The sequence below is a fragment of the Lethenteron reissneri genome, chromosome 20 (assembly GCF_015708825.2).
Source record: "Lethenteron reissneri isolate LAM-NWPU_2019-01 chromosome 20, ASM1570882v1, whole genome shotgun sequence".
Lineage (NCBI taxonomy): Eukaryota > Metazoa > Chordata > Hyperoartia > Petromyzontiformes > Petromyzontidae > Lethenteron > Lethenteron reissneri.
The window spans coordinates 1,679,758-1,699,157 of NC_083798.1; the positions used below are offsets into that span (position 1 = coordinate 1,679,758).

The following is a 19,400-nucleotide window of genomic DNA, read 5'->3' on the forward strand; positions in this document are numbered from 1 at the left end:
GTCCGTCCCCTGTGTTGCATGGGTTTTCTCTGCATGCTTTGGTTTCCCCCTATGGCCAAAACAAACCAAAATTACTGGTGTATCGGTCAAGCATCCCAGTGCTGAAAAAAAATACCTGCAAATGACTCCAAGGTGATTGGACATGGCACCGTGCCCCCTGCAGAAAACTTGGCAGGACCCTCCTGCAATAGAATGTTGAGACTCTCGGCGGTGTTCTCGTGGGCAAGCGAGTGCAAGGCATTCTGGTTTGCGGGGAGTTGGTGTTCCAGCCTGTGTTGCATTCCCTTGGGAAACATGTTTCCTCTCGCCCTCAACATTTATTTAAAATATATTTGCCTTAGAATTCCAGGCAATTCTCACTTTAATCGTAATCTGCTGAAGCCTCAACGATGCTTTCTCAGGTAATGACAAAAAAAAGATGAATAACTTGATGAATATTCGTTGGAAAAATATTAATAAAAAACGAAAAGCCACTAATGTAGACTGTAGCCTGGTTCTTAAACGGAGTGAGTGTACTGGCAATCTATAATGTAGACTAGCAATGGTTATTAAGCTGGGTGAGTGTACTGGCAGTCTATAATGTAGACTGTAGTCTGGTTTTTAAGTTGGTGAGCATATTGGCAGTCTACATTAGTGTTTTTTGTTTAAAAAATATTTTTATAATTTTTCTAACTCCGTGACTTTACCGAAAAAAACAAAGAATATGAATTCCTGCAGTCACGAATGTTTAAAGTAAAACTGTAACTTGGTAAATAAATAATTAATTGCTTGCTGGCCCTTAATTAGCACGTGATTGTTCTAAGCATCTAAATAAAGCAACTATTTAGTATTATGTACATATGCTCTATCATTTCAGTATTGCCTTTCATGGGTTGACTGTATTCCTATTTGTTATGATGTTTCTGTAAAAATTTGCACATCAGGCCACTGGTGCATTTAAGCGGGATGGTTACACCTTAACATATACAGCGTTTTATTAATTTACAACCTTTTAGTACGTAAAATGTGTAACTTATTGAAATGTGTTTCATGAGTGAATCATAGTCTGTGATCTGTAGGAGTAATACTGCTGCATCAAAGGCGTTTGGGATGCATCAGCGAAGTTGCACATCTGCTCATTTCATCTCCTCGGCTTATTACGTAGCAGATGGCACCGCATTTTTGTCACACACAAGCTCGGCTGTGGTCTTTGCAGAGCAGATTACAGAAAGCCTAAATATGAACATGGCTCATTGTTGCTAACGCGTGGCACTGCTGTGCGTTTGATGGATGGTACAGGGAAGAATGGACTTATGGGACCAACTACATTTGCATCACTATAAATGTGTCGACGAAAGGCTTCCCACTCGTTGGAATGTATCTCTGTCTCCGTCGACACCAATGATGCTTGCCCTTAGGGCATTTGCTGCTCGCTCCGCAGGGTCCTGTGTGGTCCCTATGGGCCGATGCGCTCCAGGCAGGGCTTCCCGCGCTCCACCCCGCAGTCAGTCGAATGTGGCGTGCTTCTCTTCCGTCGCCCATTGTTTTTTGTCAATCTCTCTGTGGAGCTGTAGTTGCGTGGCTCTGTGGATTAGTTTTTTACGAGCTGGTAAAAGCCATGTTTCGCAACGGTGCATGTCACACTGGCCCCACCTGCATGGCACAGTCACCGCACGTGTGTGGGTGTGGGGAGCGGTAGTGAGTGGTTAGTGCACTGCACTACTAATACAGCGACCCACTCCTGACCAAATAAGAGTGGTGAATATCTGAACCGGTACCTTGCTTCCCTTAGGTGGTCTCAGTCTAAAATCAGTACCTGGTGCAGTGTGTGTAAACATCAGCACTGGGGAGACAAAGGTGGCCGGGCTGCTCGCTAACAACACTTACCCCAACAGTCTGTTTAAGGCTATACGGGGACCTTTGTCTCTTTGTTCAAGTGACAAAGTAATTTTTCTTCTGACTTGTGCTCCAATGCTGTGTGTTGACAGAGCTCACGCCTTAAGCAAAGTCTGGGCGGCATGGCCTGTCCTCTCAGCCCAGCCTCGTCTCCACAACCCAAACCTTCTCCACCGCAGCTCAACGGTGTTCTGGCCGGGTACGCCTCCCACTGCTGTCTGCAGCCGCACGCACGCGCGTGCACACACACGTACGAGGCGCATGGTGCGCGGTGTCGCGGCGTCTCTAGGCCACGCAATACTGGGACGTGAAACTACAGAGGCAGTTTGTGCAAGAAGACACGCGCGCAAGGTGACGTGTGCTGAAGATCCAATGTCTTCGTACAGTTTTTTTATTGGCAGGCTCATGTAAACGACATATCCGTCCGTTGATTACTTTATCAAATCTCCCCTGAGTTTTTGTACGTACTGTATGTTGAACTTCTTTTGCACCGTACGTAGCCAACCATGCTAATCAGAGGTGCGGGGGAAGGACAACAAACTAAGTACGACAAACTTGGCAAAAAAATAGTTTTTCCAAGCACGCACTTTATTTGTACTCAAAAGCAGAAAACTAATATTTTGACTCCAGAATTAAACATTTGATGTGCGGAATGACAGTGGGTGGTTTCTTTTCAATATGTTTAACTTTCTTTATGCAACAGACAAGTTCAATAAAAGTGTGTAAAAACATAAGGACTAGCCTGGCATTGTTGTAGCTCAGGTGTTGTAGAGACGCCGCATGGAAGGGTCTGTCGTCCCGTGCTCTGCTCGTACGGGGGGCTCCTGGCATTTCCACGTCACCTCGGCCGCTCTGCACACGGTTTTTATGGAGGGATGCTGAACACGTCGGGAGGCCCTGAGGATGCCCACTGCTAAACACAGCTCCAGCGGTTGAACGAGGGTGACCGAGTTGATGTGCTTAAACGTTCGGGGCAGTCGTCAAATAGAACCTTTGAATATCTGGCCAGCACGCGTGTTCACACGTTTGGGTAAACTGGTGAGGATGGTGAGCAGAGGAAGCAGACATCTCTGGACACAATTTGGCTCTGATTTTGTTCGTCCAATAAGTACCGTGTAGAAATAAGAATGGATTTAGCCACGAGCGGGTGGAATTAATGTGAGAGTAGACTGATAAACAGAATGAGTGGGTGACGTTACATGGGCGTTGCATATCGTTTTCAATCAAAACGTGAAGCCGTCATGGCGCTTCTTACCTGAAGATGCCTGTTGCAGTGATTACGCAGGAGGTTAAATCTGCTCGTTTGTGATTTGAATGCAAACCGCTAACATCTGCACTCTTGCGCTGGCCTGTGGACCTGCGCGTGTGCGTCTGTATGCGTCTGTATGCGTGTGTGTGTGCGTCTGTGTGCGTGTGTGTGCGTGTAGCTCGTCGAGCTGCACTCGAGGAGGAGATGCTCCGCCTGACGGCTTCGACGCCGCCAAGCGCCGCCCCGCCGCGGTGTCCCGTGGGGCCCCCGCGCCACCGTCCCCGCCCGGCAGCTCCTCGTGCGTGGCGGCACGGACGCGGCCCCTGCGGGAACTGCGCCGTCGGCGAGTGCTGCGAGCCAGCGACGCGTACTTCCTGAGCCGCAAGGTTTGTGGTGCAGATGCAGAGGAGGCGGGGGTGGGATGCGCGTTCCCAAACATCGCTGAAACAAAACCCTACGCGGTTATTAACTAGCTTGTGGAGTTTGTGGAGGAAAGTTGGAAACAGGTGGTGGTGGTGGTAAAGCCTTAGTGGGGAGCGGTAGAGTAGCGGTTAGCGCGCTACACTACGAATCCGGTGACCTAAGTTCCATTCCCGCTCACGGCTAAAACCAGTAACGATTATCTGAACCGGGCCTGAGCCTCTCCTAGATCGACTCAGCCTCAAATGACTACCTGGTGCTGTGTGTAAACATCGCCACTAAGTAGACAAAGGCCGCCGGGCGTGGTGCTGGCCACCCACCCCCTCGTGTGCCGTTCCGGCCTTCACAGGTGCTCTCTTAACAGCACTTGCCCCAACAGCCTGTTAAGGCTATATGGGGGATCTTTGTATTTGTAGCTGGATGCAGGGCTGGTGCGGATGTGATGATCTGCTGCGAGTTGTGTGAGCGGAACTGTGCCACTTCAAAAAGCGAGCCGTATTGCCGTGGTCAGCTTTGGTTGCCGTGTGGTTGGACGATCGTAAACGTTTTCTGTGTGTCGGGACGTGCCTGCATCTCTTGTAGCTTGTGGTCTTGCAAATACAGGCCCCTCTGAGGCTAAGCAGGTTCATTTATAATTCGTAGATAAAAGTGCGACTGGCAAATGTGTGTCTGGAAAAAAAAACCATCGTGAGCAAACCTAACCAAAGCTCCTAAAACAATGGGGTGATAATCAGATTTTTCTATTCTATTTCAAATGGTATTGTCTGGGGTCAGGTCGGATGAACATAGAATCAAAATCACCTGGTTTGTTAGTTGTGCAATATTCACAGATTTTTGTCGTCGTCGTTGTTGTTGTTGTGCTCACGGCACCACGGAGCTCCTGCGTAAAATAGCCCGGAAACGAGTTGACCGGGATCATCCATGTAGCAGAATAAAATAAACTGAAACTCAGAATGACACAATCAAGATTGTCACATCCTAATCAGCTGATCAGACTATGGCTGACCATAGCTGATCAGCTGCTTGGCTTACAAGTATTCTTTGTAGTGGTGTTAAAAAGTTAATCCATAATGCACTAAAAAGGATCGATATTGCGATGCTAAGTACCTTAAAAAAAGAGCCAATTGCATGTCCAGTGTTATTATCGTGAAGTGGGTTACAATTGCAGAGAACGGATGTTCGATTCCCAGCGGGTGTGCTAATTTTAATTTGTTAACAAAAACAATCCTTATTTTTTTAAATTAATACCTGTTTAAATGTGTTTATTATTCGGTTTAATTACTTAAAAGCTAAAAAGAACAAGGGGCATCTGAGAGTGGAATTGGCCATCTGTTGTTAGTTTAAGGCATTATATTCACATTCATTTTATTAATAAATATTGCGAAAGCAGTTTATTTATCATCATTAACTGTCTTACCTAAATATTAGTAAGAAAAAATCCTTTTTAGTGTCGCCGTACTGTAGTGTTGGGATGTTGCTGTCATGTGACCAGGTGCAAGGAGATGAAGATGTGGCCGGACTACACCAGCATATGCATGAAGTCCAATCCGACCTGACCCATGCACCCCTAGCAATGTTCCGTAACCAAACAACTTTCTCATCTGAAGTAAGGGCAGATTAATGCTGATATTTGACAAAGTATGCAGCATCCATTTGAAGCACTGATTACTTCGAGTTCGCATGCTCTCTGTGGGTTCATCACATCGAGAGGCAGTCGGCACATTTATCTTGCCACCATCGTGTTAAGCCAAAGTTCATGTCGATAAGCAACTTCGAATTCTAATTTCTGAATCATCGTGCATCAGTGTACCCCTTGCGGCAGCACCTACGCCGATTCTTCAGTTGGCACGTGCATCTTGGGTCTCACGTCTTGGTTGAGCAATGATGAGTGCCCGGTGGCACAGTGCACCCAACTCACAAGCAGATGGTTGGTAGTTCACATCCAAGTCAGAGAGTTGGAGTGGGGCGGGCGGGCGGGGCGGCCAACTAAACCTATCAACCCTCGGGCTGATAAAATGAGCACGACTTTGGAAGGCAGAAGTGGTTGTTCTATGGAGGGACTGGAAGCTGCCATGTGTGTTCTTTACACCCCTCACTCAGGGCTACCAACATCCATGAGCAGATGTCTACACTCGATTGAGTAAGGAGATGGCAACTCGCTTGAAAGCTGTACATGTAATACACACACACACGTAGCGCGTCCCAGTTGACTCGTCACACATTGCTGTGCTGCTGTTGTGCCATGCCACGGGTGTGCAGGCGCAGCGGCCGGTGACTGTGAGGTGCAGCTGTGAGCAGCCACTCAGCTGCATGGTGTGCGTGTCACCGTACACCACGCAGCAGCAGCAGCAGCAGCCCATGAACCTGGACACCATGACCCTGCCTGAGAGGGCAGCAGTGCTCAGCCCATCCACCCACCCTGTGCTCTCTCTCCCCAACGGTGCGTCGCTCCGTCTTGCCCAAGCGTCCGCGCCGTGCGGGGTTGCATTAGAGGTTGCGCAGCAGTAGGAGCCACGGGGTCAATAGGTCAGCGGGCTTGGTGCTCTGGGTCCATTGGTGATGTACAGGGTGTGCACAATGTCACTCGCCCAACTCGGATCCGTTTCACAAGGAAATCCTTTGACGCTTGAGATGTGATCCGGTGTGTCTCTCTAATGTTCTAATGTGCGTACAGAATTTGGCCAAGCATCTTGCGTGTGCAATAGTTTGCTTACATTCCAGCCTTTCTTCACCTGTTGCCCTTCTTGCTGTGTATTTTCATCACTCAATCAAATTTTGCTTCACTTGCGTCATCTTTCGTGGAGCGTCGTGTGATTTGAAATGGAGAGGAAGCAGAAGTCACTCCCAAGCATTTCGATTAACCAAATGGCACTTTTGCTGGATTATGAAAAGTAAGATATGTTCTTTTTGCATTCCATACTGAATTATTCTTTTTCTAAAACAAAGATCATTAATCAAATATTGAAAGTAGTTTTGTACATTACACACTTACGAACCTCCACTGTCATTTGCACGCGTGTTTGTTCCTCGTTACGTTTAGTTTCTCTTCGTGGTCACCCCAGGTCTCCCTCGAAGACTGCTCCTCATCTCAGTGTGATCTTGTCTGGCTGTTGTAAATAGAGGCCACTATCCAGAACCATCATTTCAGGGTACTTTCCATTGATAAAGAACACAATTCACTCCCTTGAGTGATGTTTTCAGCTTTTCGGATGTTAGAGTGCAACAATACATCATTTCTCGGACTGCAATTCGTCTGCAGTTGTTGTCATACTGCAAATTGACAATTTTTTACTCCGACCTTGGAATTGATTTGGTCCTTTACGGTTCCCGCTCACGTCAATAAAATCCGGGCAGTGTGGCCTCCCTGCTTCATCGGTTGGTTTGATCCTTGCAATGCGCTGGGCAAATGTTACGTATCTGGCCGGCATGTTTCACTTGCTAAGCACCGTTGTACATTAAATAGACAAAGTAATATGTCATGGTTTTATAAACGAGATTTCGTGACGCGGTTAGAAAGAGAGAGTTAGGCCACGTGTGTGCCGACGCCATCGGCCAAATGTGCCAACTCGCTAAGAAGCAACCTGCAAATCACTCAATTGGGAGAACAGCGCAATCATCGCCTCGTCACTCCTGCCTCTGAAAATAGCACCTTCGTGATGGCCCTGCGATCTCTAAGAGTTACACCAACACCCCGAGTACTAATGGTTGATGATTATAATGGATCCACTGTGATATAGTAGAACTCGATGGCAATTGTCGCCAATAATATCAAAATGCGTTCCTTCAATCCGCGATGGTGCTTGTTCTCCACCCTTCTGCCTGGTGTCTGCACCCTAACTCCATCTCTTCTGATGTGGTAAAGAACACGTTTTCTGACCATGAAAGCAGACCACAGCTTCTTTATTGTCCCTTGCAACAGATGCTTTGCCACTGCCATTCGCTATATGAATTACCGCCGTTGTAATTTTCGCCTTTGATTTCCTGTAACAAAAAATAACAACTCATTTACATTATTAAGCTGCTTTCAAGAATTGTTATTTCATCCGCATTTACTCACTTGTCAAACGTGCCTCCCCTCATTTATTATCCATTGCAGTAGTAACAACATTTATACTTGCTCTGCCATGCTGGAGAAAAGGCTGGGCAGGGCAATGATTCTTATACAAGGACTCCGACAGTGGTGCACACGGAGAGTTAAAAACAACTGGCCACATGCATTATTAATGCTGCCTTGTAACAGAGAGCACAGCAATCTGACGTTTTGGCCACTAGCCTTCTGCTTTGAAAACTAGTCCTTCTGCTCTGAAGGGTGCCCATTGCCGGAAATGTCAGCCATTCATGTACGTTTCTGTTTCAGGCACTGTTCTTTACAAATGTCGTGATTTGTGTGCAGGCTTGGACAACTTTAAGTTATGTTTTACAGATAGAGTACATGCAAAATATTTACTAGGTTATTTCTCATTTCACTTGAAGCAAAGGTTCCATTATTACAAACATTTTACAATTATTTACTGGATTGTGAAGGTTTGCTTTGGCGTGTCTTGGGTTTTGCGCAAGCTTGGATGGTCTTTCATGAGAAAACAGAAAATATAGTTTTGGTTTTGTGACATTCAAGGGCACCGTCACGACGCGATTCTGAATCGCACTGCCCCGATGTGCGTAGTTGGGGAAGCTTTGAAGCGGACACGACCAACGAGCTCTCCGTCACATTCACGCGCTTCTCTCATCCACATCAAATGCACGAGGGGGTTTATGCAACGCGGATCCAGGCCCGAAGTACATGCGCACCCCTGTTCACAAAGGGGACCCGTAACTTCATCTGTCGTGGAACACGTACACCGTGGGAACTCCATAGCTGTGCACGTAACCTAACGGCGAGGACGGCTTGAAATCAGTGGTGGCTGCTTAATGTCGACCAGCTGTATACTGGGATATTAGCGGTCGACTATCACAGGAGATTGCAGCTGCCGCATTGCTCTGGATTGGTACTGTTTTGATTTACGTGGGACGTATCTGTGAGGGGCTTCGGTAGGGCGCGGCCGCTCTGGTTATTACTGCAGGTGTAACATCCGTTATAATACTACACGCCGTCTGCTTCACAGATCTGATGTACGTGGTGGAAGCTGATTGTTTTGTTTGAAAAAAAAGTTTACTCTGGCAGATATTAAAACCCGCTGTGTAATTTTACTTTCTAAAATCTGTCTTTTCCCCCCAATGATATACCGATTGTGCTACCCCACCACGTGTTCAAAAACAGACTGGGATATGCAGAATTCTTCTAAAATCTTACAAGGCAATGTTTGAATGTTGAAATGGGCATTGAGTCGGTGTACATCTTATGTTAAAAACCGTCAGTTAGTGGTGGAAATTCCACATTCCTATAGCAGGGGGGGTAAGTAGTTTAATATGATAATAATTGTTTAAAAGGGTTGCTCGCTTTTTTTTTATCAAACTGCTGTATATGTGCCCCAGAGGGATGATGGGCTGAGTGAACCCCCAACGAGGATTTAAGAGTTTGCAACATTTCGATTGTCCGCCTGTCGCTCCACCCGCTAAGCCGCTTGGCCAAAATCTCTTCATTTGACCTTCACAGTGGGAGGCAGCGCCGCCACCACCCTGCTCCAGAGACACGTGTTTGTCACGTGGCAGTCAAATAGATATTTTAGTTTCTCACAAGTTGGAATTTAGACAAATCAGGCCTTCCACGAAATCTATTTTACGTGCTGTTATTGGTGATGGGGCTGAGCGCAACCAACTCACAACCCTCTCGAACCCAGCTTGAGGTGGCTGCCTGGATCTGAACCCAGAATTGCGTTGATTCAGCGGTGCAGCTCCGATCTCCTAGCCACGGAACACCTCTCCGCCTGCTCTGTATTTTTCTTTTATAAACAAACAAGTTCTGTAAGAAGTTAAAACACCCAACTTAAACCTTTTGCAAGGGATCATGTCCGCATTAACCACAGATACTTGTGGTGAAAATACAAACAAAAAACATGCTCTGACAGTATATGCATTGTCTTTGAAACTGATTGGTCCACACCAGAGACAGCTTTTTTTAGTGCCTAGTCTCAAACGGTGTTAGAACAGGGGACGCCAAAAGGCGAAAAGCACAAAGACAATGCACTATCAGGACAATGAGAGCTCGGGGTGAGCAGCTACATCATGGGACCTCCTTTGCCAGTACCAAAATATAAGGAGGTGCCATGATGAAACAAGTTCTGTTTTATCCCCAAAAATATGAAATAATAATCTCAGGGCAATCAGCCAGTCGGCCTTCAAGAGCAATGTTTTTACAATTGCATGCTGTTTGAACACACTGCCAATACAGCGCTTCATATTGTGATGATGGTGGTGAAATTTATGTTTTTTTGCTTGTGCACGACATCCAAGACAATTCCTGGTTCTTTTTCATTTAATTCAACCCTTGACATTTATTATTTTATGTTCTGTTCTACTTGGCGGAAGTGCAAATAATTGACCGAAGGCAACTTCTCCTTTGCAGATATCCCTCTACACCTGCACTTCCAGAGTCTGATGAAGCGCGCCGAGTGGCACGAGCGGATGAACCCCAAACCCAAAGTTCCAGCCAGCAGCAGCAGCAACAACAACAAGAGGCCAACCGGCGTTCCACGAGCGTGGACAGCCTCGCCAGGCAGCCCTGCCGAGCGCAAGCAGCGCCACAAGCCTGACGCCTCCCTGCTGACCACCAGTGAGCTGGGGGGGCGGGCAAAGTGTTGGGTCGTTATCGCTCGGCACGATAGGTGTCGTTGCAAATTCGCCTGATAAAGCTGGTTGCAATCGCCAGCAAAATGTCACAGTACTCCAATTGTAAATGTTGTGGGTTTACTCTGAAATGCATCGGTGTGCTGAAGTAATAACTGTCACGTTTTGTTTACGTGACAAACTAACCAATTGGCTGCGTCGGATAGTGGTGGGTTAATGACACGCATTTTTACTCACGCGATCTAACCAAAAAAACCCCTTTATTATGGACACGACAGTGGCGAGACTACAACCGCGGTCCCCTGCTCAGCTCCTCGCCAGTCCCGCCGTGTTTGACAGCAGGGTGTCCGCACGTGCGTACACTCTTGTCGCGTGGCTCCATGTACATTTTCGGCACTTGCTGAACTTGTGTCGCGCCATGGTCGTTGCAGCTGCAGCAGTTCGCCCGTGGAGATGGGTGTTGCCCACGGTCTCGTAGTGTTCAGTGTCTTACTCAAAAGTCGTAGAGCCAGTCTGATAGACAAGCCACAGGGAATGTCTTGACAGCCACCACGGGAGAATTGTCTTGGTATGAGAAGCACAACAAGTGCTTTGTCTCGCATGCGTGACGTTTCCTGGCCGTGGGCGTCAAGGTCACAATCTCCTGGCTTGACAGGGTTTGGCAGTACAGCAAGTGGGTTAATTTTCACCTGTACAGGGATTGTGTTATCCCCCTCTCTTGTTCTGTGGGGTTTCTCCAGGCACTTTCTTTCCTCCTTCACGTATACACACACATTTTCTGTAGTTGTCTTAATGTCCCAATACAGGGCCACAGAGTTTGCACTGCTTGGCACCAAGTCTGGCTGCCTTCCTGCTTATCTTGTTGTCAAATACAACCTTGTTTGGCGATGCATTTTGCACGATTTACACCATATGAAATAAAATTATTCAGTAAACGTGTTGACTTAATGATAAAGAGTTATGTTTACCAAGGTTGCTCTTTCCCACGTTGCAGAGTGCGACTGGAGTAAGGCATGCGTGGATCCGTCGCTGTGGCAATACCTGGACAGTGTGGAGCGAGGGCCTTCACCGCTGGACTCCTTGGATACAGATGGGGAGGACGGTGGCCACTTCAAGAAAAGGAGGCGCTCTGGGCACAGCCCCCTCGGTGGGCATTGCATCTCTATCCATTTAAATCCGCTGCTAGTCTGCCTCTCCACGTGATAAACTACACATCACCAGTGTGGTCACCCAGGGGAAATCTTCTATTGACACCGCGGTGCCTTTATGTCGGCGTGCCTCTGAAATAACGGGGATCGGTGACTGCCGCGTAGGTGTCTGCGGTTGCGCTGCGTGGCCCTCCGTCGTAGTACTGAGGCAGCGTTACGTAACCGTGGGGGGAACGCGAGCTGCTCAGGTCCTGTAGAAGCTCCCAGCGCGCCAAGTGAAGTGTCGAACATCGTGCCCAACGACGCTGGGTACAACCAGAACGTGCGAGAGCGGTAGGAATATACTCGGTCCAAAACCCCATTTTGTTCAGTACAATTACAGGGCGACGGCTGAACATTCTCGACCAGAATTTATGTTCAATGCAAAACATTGAATGTCGCAATCCTGGTTCAAACCCTGATCGTATAACGCTCTCCTCTTTGCAGAAAGCTGCAATGCAGCAAACACTGTACATTGTTGGCATCACTCGGAGCACAATCTCCCCAGGTGTGCCCACGCTTTCGCACGTCATAAAAACCTTGACTCACCACTGAGGGGGGGGGGTGCGTGGGGATTTGTAGAGCCGTGCCCCACACACGCCGTCGTAAATCTAAACCACCCAAAAAAAGGGCCGAGTACAGAAGCCCCTTTTTATAAGAGGCATGTAGCTGCCCCTAAACCAGCCCGTGCAGCCGATGGTATGTCACTGGCCGCGTAGGTTTTGTGCTTGTGTTCACTGTGGCTTTTTTTTTTGCCATCACACCTGACGCGCTAGGGGATCGATGTGACATTTAAACCCAGTGACTCACAGAGCGGGACCGATGTCAGTACTACGTTTTTTTATGGGAATCAACATCCATAATTGTGTTCCTGTGATCTGCCAACTGGCTCCGTTAGGAACTCAGATAAGAGTGTTGGATGCACAGAACAAGGAGACAAAATATGAACAGATGGAGTTGTCCTTGACGCATCTTTGCATATGGTTAGGGTTACATTGGGAAAAGTTTATTTGATTGTCATCTTATTGCCTTTAGTTGTGGACACATTAAACAATATTGTTCACTCTAACTTTGCTCCAACGTTTCATACACATTTACACATCAGTTATTTAGACTAACAAAAATTGGCTCCTTTTCCTTTATGCATACTTAAGCTCTGTAAGTAAATTATTATTCATCACCATCATCATCATCCCTGGTCGGTCCACTGCTGAATGAAGGCCTCCCCAAGTTACGGCCGTCTCTCACGATCTCCATGCAGCAGTCCACCTATCACGCGGACACACAAGCTGATTTCACCGCTATATCTCCTCGGTGGTGCTACTCTCCGACGTCTTCCATCCTTGGCTGCCGCGGGTGCAGTCATTTTCAAATTATGGCTAAAATAGTGGCTCACTTAAAATGATCGTACCCAATGACAACACATTTCGCAGCTTCATATTACATTTTTAACCGACAATACCCTATGTCGATGATAAATTCGATCATGGAAAGTCCTAAGAAACGATTGATCAATACATTGGCACATGACTAATACCTTTGTAAACGTAAAAAATCTTGTAGGGTGGTGGAGGGTTATTGACAATTATGGCATAAAACTACCACTTGGCCCAAAACTACCACATAGCCTAACCCAACACACAAATATGGATCATATGGATCAGGCAATTACTTTTAAATAATATTAATTCCATCTGAGTCCAGGTCACCAGAATGTCACTGCCTTGTGGGCACAGAGTGGGTAGTAGAGGTGTTGGTGGCAAGCCGGTGAGCGACGCTGCACTTTTGTATAATAAATTTAGCATTAATTTATTTACTTTTATTTAGTGACTTGCTTACCATTTTCTCTATTCTGCACTCTTATCGTATTTTTGTATCGTGTGCCGTTGTAACTCGCTAACCCGCCCCATACTTGGTATCTGTGAAAGAGCTTTACAGCTCATCGGATTCCTCCTGCAGTCTAAATAAACATTTCTATGATTCTGTGTTTTTTTCCGCAGCAGCGGGCAGCAAGAGGCAGCGTGGCGGGGTGCGGAGTCGGAGCCTCACCCTGGGGGAGTCGCCCGAGGGCACGGCGGCAGTGGTGACGGCGCCGCCGCTGCGCCAGGCCTACACGCCGGTGCCGGCCGACGCGTCGCCCGCGCCACCCACGCTGCCCTTGGCCAGCGCGTACGCCCACACGTCCGCCGCCGCCGCTACGCCCACGTCCACGCAGGTAGCGCCCTGGCGTGCACGCCATAAGATGATGCTCCGGAGAGTACATAAACTTTTTTTGGGTTGGATCACCGCCACCCGACAGCCAATTCGTAAGGATTTTTTCACATAAACAAAACCTGCTAATTAGTTACTACTCCAGCACACCGGTGTGTTAGAGAGTAAATCCACAACGTTTAAAATTTAAGTTCGGCCTTGTTGGGCAACACGAATGCAGTGCGCTGTATCGGTATCACTAGTCAATTATATACCCCTCCTGAGCCACTCGGTGCTCATTTCCTTGAGGCTGTTTTAATCATTTGGAGTGTGCCAGCAGTAGAGGGCATAATTACGTGTGGGGCGAAGATGGCCGCGATAGGTTGCGAGGTGATTTTAAAGGGGGAGAATCTGTGGCCCTCTCACCTGGACCACGTCCAGCACGGTGCCGTGGCGCTTGCACAGTGGCACCGTGCCGCCCTGCTCGTGCCAGTGGCCATCGCTCACCAGGCCTCTGGCTCTCGCTCGGCTGCCTTCATCTGGCAGTCTCGGACGTGGTCAACAACGATCCCAAATGTAGCTTTTCTTGACCTTGGGAAAGCTTGTGGCAACACTGTGGCTTTTATAAAAGCACAGTATTGTGCTGTTGATCGTATATAGACGAGTAGGTATGCAACGATTTATCGATTCAAGTCTAGTGCTCATGGCACGCGTGTCAAATTGTGAATCTCATAAAGCATTTACAACCTGTGCAAATTGTATGTTAATACACCGTTATGCTAATACAGGCTACAAAATTATTAGTTGAAGAATTGAATCGTGACCCCCAGATGACAATATATATCCGCCAGGTTTGAACTCTTTGCCTTGTGCACACCGTGAGAATAGTGAGCAAAGTGTGAGGTGGTATTGTATTAGCAATAGCCGCTAAAGAGTTCTCAACATGATTAAACACTTTTTTGATCAGTTTCATTCCCCGATACAAACGTTTGCCCCCTGAGCCATCAGGTCACTTAAATATTAACAATTTTTGGGTTATTTTATAAAACGATTGTTATGCCTGGTTAATTTATTCCAGGAGGTGCAACAGGTTGCCAGTTAGTAACATGAATTGAGATGTTAACATTTGCCGTGTTTCTCAATGTGACTGATATTATGAGACTCTCTCCCTCTGGGAGAAAGTACTCAAAGTTTCACTTTGGCGTGGCCAGGCTTCTGCTCGGCGACGGAGGGTGGAGAACTCCTTCGATATCAACAACATCGTCATCCCACTGTCCATGGCTGCGTTTGCCCACGTGGAGAAGATCCAGTACAAGGAGATTCTCACTCCTGGGTGAGTCTTCCTTCTGTGTCCATCATCAACACCCCTAAATGGTCAGCTTTAAAGTAGGATTTTTCTTTTACATCCTGTGAGCAGAATAATTGATTTCCAGCAAGCGGCCGCTTTCAAAAGTAACGTTATATACAGGCGGTTTCCGGATTCACGACGGTCAGATTTACAACAGTCCACATTTATGACGTTCATGCAATGCCACCAAGAACGATTTATGATGCAGAAAATTGATTTACGAAGCATCTTCTGATATGATTCCGCACGCATTTGAACGGAGTCAGTCTGGTTTCCGATGTGACTTGGCGTGGAGCTTTTGTTATTCTCAGGAGTTTTTTGTGGATTTTTTTTTACCTAATAAAGTCTGTTAAATACGGCCGATGAAAGGAAAAACGCATCGGCAAGTGATGTTTCTCCCGTTTCTACTGTCTATGGGAAAACAGGGTCCGAGGTTTACAGGAACACGTTGTGACGTCGTAAGAGTGCAGACGGCCAGTAATAGCGGTGTCTCCGAATGAAAAGTATTCCTCCTGAAGCGGTCTGTGCGATGGGCTTGTCAGCGCACGAAACGGTGGCACATCTCTCCGTGGCGGAGTGCTTCTGGGAGCGGATTGCGGTCGTTGGTCGTCGATCCCGAGCACCCTGTCGTGTGTTGCAGGTGGCGTGAGCTGGGATTTGAGAATGAGGGGCCAGACATTGAGGAAGTTGAAGAGGTATCACACTTTGAAGCTCTCAAATTATTTCAGCTTTCTTTTTGGCTTTATTAATAATAAATTATTTACTCTGAAGTTTTTCAAGAGGCCAATTTCTGGAGCTAATGCTAATTTCATAAGAATGTTTCTCATTCAAGTCAATTGTGCCGTCATTCCAACCAAAATGCAGTCGAGTGACCATTCCCGTTGCTCTATGAGTTGTACCCAGATTGGTTATGATGTTTGAAAAAATTGATACATTTTGAACATGTCATTGATTTTAGGCAATCACATGTAAAAATCGTAGGTACTTGTGCATTTTATGTAATTTGATCACCCGGCTGTGGTGACAGCAACTATCTATCGGCTGTTGTGGACCTCTTGCCAAGCCATTCCCATTTCAGGTGCTAAGGTTGGAGCAGAGGGCAATTATTTTTGGGGATTATATTTTTTAAATACATTTTTGCTACAATATTCCCTCAAACACTCCGGCCACCCACTCACTCAATATTTAACCCAAATAACCTCTTTTCGATCATTACGATGGTTTCAACTATTTCAACTGAACTTCTTTTATTTATGCGCGCAGCGACGCTCATTTGTAGACATTGCGCAACGCCAGCAACACCTTTCTTGTAGAGAGCCGTCGGGATGGCCGTACAGGAACCGCCGGTCAGCCCGTGCCCGGCTCGGCGTCATGTGCAGAGAGAAACACGCTGCTTCGTGCCGTCACCTGCCAGGTGGAGGACGTTTCGGACGAGTCGTTTGCCGATCGCCACGCCCGGTTTGAGCAGATGGAGAAGACGCGATGGTGCTTCTGGTCGCCCGCCATCCACCGCCGCACTCGGTAGAGACTCGATCGCGAGCGCTGCCATTGTGACCGGCAACTTGTTATCTCTGTTAATAAATACCTGTAAAATTCTTAACTGACAGTCACGTCTGTGCACATCCCATTGGCGCGGTTGGCTACGTACGGTGCAAAGGAAGTTCTTCGTACATTGTGCGTGCATTGCACTTGTATAAACTTATGGGGAAAGTCATCCCAAAGAAGGTTTAAGTAAAAAAAAACAATTAATGCTCACCCTGTCACGTAACCTCACTGCCCCCATCGTGTTTTATCTCCGTACAAATAATACAAGTAAAAAAAAAGTACATTTGTGAATATGTTTAAACCGTCATTGATTTTCTCACCTACTGTACTGGAGTCTGGTCACAATACAATGGTGTGCATTTCATATCCTCATTGACAGCAGTGCATCATGGGGGGCTTTTCAGCCAGTTACCAGAAACCTGGTTGCACGATCGCGTATTAAACTTTGGCCTTGCTGCGAGGGTGACATGCTCTCACCCACGCTGCCACGGCCCGACGCCTTGCCAATGCGTGCCTCTCTGCCGCTCCACACCCACAGATCTTTCAACAAGAGTACGTCGGAGGGGCGCTGCACGCCCCAGCCCCCGTCACCCGATGTGTCCGTGTCGGGAGGCGGCAGCAACCACCACACTGGGCTCAACGCAGAGCAGCACCGCTCCGCCGATCGGAGCCTCCGCGATTCCTTCTGCGAGTCCACGCGCTCCTCCACGCCGGATATGTGCTCCGAAGAAGTCTTCTTGGTACGTGTGTGCAAGCACGAGAGCGTGGCATGCCGGTGACTAGCATATAGCCTGCGGCGTGTGCCTTGCCTGTGTAACAGGTGTATCTTGGTTGGCTTGCCTGGATGAAATCACTGAATTTGCTCTCCCTGATTGAACCTCATTCAGTTAGGTTCATTTGCAGCAAGTGTCCACTGGTTGTCCTGTAGCTGCACCCCACTGGGTAATCCTAGCCAGGGACACGCCCAGCACTTTGCAGTGTTGGACTGCGAAGAGGCGAGGGATGACTATTTGACTCCTGTTCGGCTCTGTCTCGCCAAAAGGACTTTGGACAAAGTCCAGTGACACACGAGCCATCTCATTTTCCATCTAGCGGAGGCCTTTCCGTTACCAGCGGTGCGAGAAAGTCATTTGTCCTCCTTTAGCGACTTTCTTGCCGCTAGTATTAAGGCACATACATTGGTAAGGTAAACAAGCCCAGTACATCGGCACTAATGGACTGGCGTGTCTGCATCTGCTTGCAGGTGGTGCAGCCTTGGGAGAAGAGAGCCTTCCCGTTGCGCGAACAAGAAGAGATCGCCCTGGCGGAGAGCGATTGCAACCACAGAGACGAGCGGCGCTCTGCCTCGCCCGCGCCCACACAGCAGTTCGATCGCCATCCACCACCGCCGCCCACCGGCAACTCCGAGGAGCCCTCCGCTGCAGCGCCACCTCCGTGCGTCACGGAGCGGGATGGCGCAGCGCCACCACCCAGGGAGGAGCGGAGGCCGGCGAAGCGCAGCTTGCGCTCCGCCTCCGCGCGGCAACCGCACGACCCCTCGGAGCCGCTGCACGACGGCAAAGCCAGGGAGCCGAGGAGTCGCAGCGCGGCAGGATCCTTGGGCCCGACTAGTGGCGACGATAATAATTACCACACGCCAAGCGGCCGCACGAGAGCGGGCGATGGGAAGTCACGGAACTCCATTGTGCTGAGGGCGGGGAGACGAACAAACTCGCACTGACGCCGGCCTCGCTTGTGCTTGCGTCTCTTTCTGTTGGGTTGTAACCGGCCTGCAAGGGAGCGACCGAGCAGCACCTGTACACAGCAGGCCTGTGCATGGCTCTCCTGTTCAATGACAATGATGTCGGCGTATGCTGCTGCTGCTGTTTCTCTGGAATGATGGGGCTATCACGTTTGTAATGAAGCCGACGCGATGCACAATTTTAGGATTGTTTCCATGTATGAAAAGAAAAATGTACATTTGAAAAAATATAAATGTCAATACTGTGCAAATAAAAACGAGAAGTATAAAATAAACGTTTTGCGTCCAGTTTGAATTGCTTGGACGAACTTTTGAATAGCTCTTACTTGCCAAACTTTTGTTTAGACCAAGTATTTCACGTGTTGTCTGTCTCCTTCCATCGTTGTTGGGACTGGTGGGATGATGCGTGTTAAGGGGGTTTGAAATGTGCACTAAGTGTGTTAATGATCTATTTACCACAGCGTCTGTCCGCCTTGCTCTGCATATATCACAACAGGGATATCTGCCCTTTTGTATAATACGTAGAATAATCTTTCTTATTTTACTCAATAGGTGCAAGAATTGGTAATCTTTTGGAAGATATTTTTTAAAAATTGTCACTTGTTGTAGAAAAATCATTGCCTTTGTACATATGGAGTTTGCATTTGTACCCACGTTAGATATGTAGGATATGTAATTGTTATGTATATATTATAACCTCCCTGTTCTCTCAGGGAGCCTGGCATTGTAACTTCTGTGACTTTACACCACCTGAATGTTCAGTATACAGTACTGTGCTTACAAAAATAATTAAAAACACCACGACTCTTAAAGCCATCTCTTGTTGGAGTTGTTCTTGCACAGGTTTTCTGCATGCATTCGATTAGCAATGGGTACACACACTCCTGTAAAGTAAATATGCAAAGCTTTGCAGAACACAATTGGAGCAGCAAACCGCACCGTCGTTTACCCACGAGGACTTTAGGTATCCCAGGCTTACATTGATCAGCATTTTGCCATGTTTGTGCTTACATGGTAATGTTTTAAAAAATGTAGATATTTCAATGTAGGGATGTGCAGTTGTATATACAAACTATACACGTGGACTCAAAATGCTGACATTGACATGGAAGTATTTAGAAC

The 19,400-nt window shown here is 47.6% G+C and overlaps 1 protein-coding gene across 2 annotated transcripts in view; it reads left to right on the forward strand.

Annotated features, from left to right (window-relative positions):
- The window catches only part of LOC133344577 (KAT8 regulatory NSL complex subunit 1-like protein), a 44,041-nt gene extending 24,951 nt beyond the window's left edge, over positions 1-19,090 (forward strand). The window contains exons 4-14 of one of the 2 annotated variants that reach the window (XM_061554574.1): positions 1,968-2,074; positions 3,303-3,510; positions 5,804-5,984; positions 10,047-10,253; positions 11,262-11,414; positions 13,455-13,669; positions 14,856-14,977; positions 15,633-15,687; positions 16,407-16,513; positions 17,076-17,277; positions 17,781-19,090. In XM_061554574.1, the coding sequence (XP_061410558.1) occupies positions 1,968-2,074; positions 3,303-3,510; positions 5,804-5,984; positions 10,047-10,253; positions 11,262-11,414; positions 13,455-13,669; positions 14,856-14,977; positions 15,633-15,687; positions 16,407-16,513; positions 17,076-17,277; positions 17,781-18,257 (2,034 nt within the window). In that variant the 3' untranslated portion in view covers positions 18,258-19,090. The remainder of the gene's footprint in view (positions 1-1,967; positions 2,075-3,302; positions 3,511-5,803; positions 5,985-10,046; positions 10,254-11,261; positions 11,415-13,454; positions 13,670-14,855; positions 14,978-15,632; positions 15,688-16,406; positions 16,514-17,075; positions 17,278-17,780) is intronic. The other variant, XM_061554573.1, reaches the window with a different exon arrangement.
- The last annotated feature ends 310 nt before the right edge of the window (positions 19,091-19,400 follow it).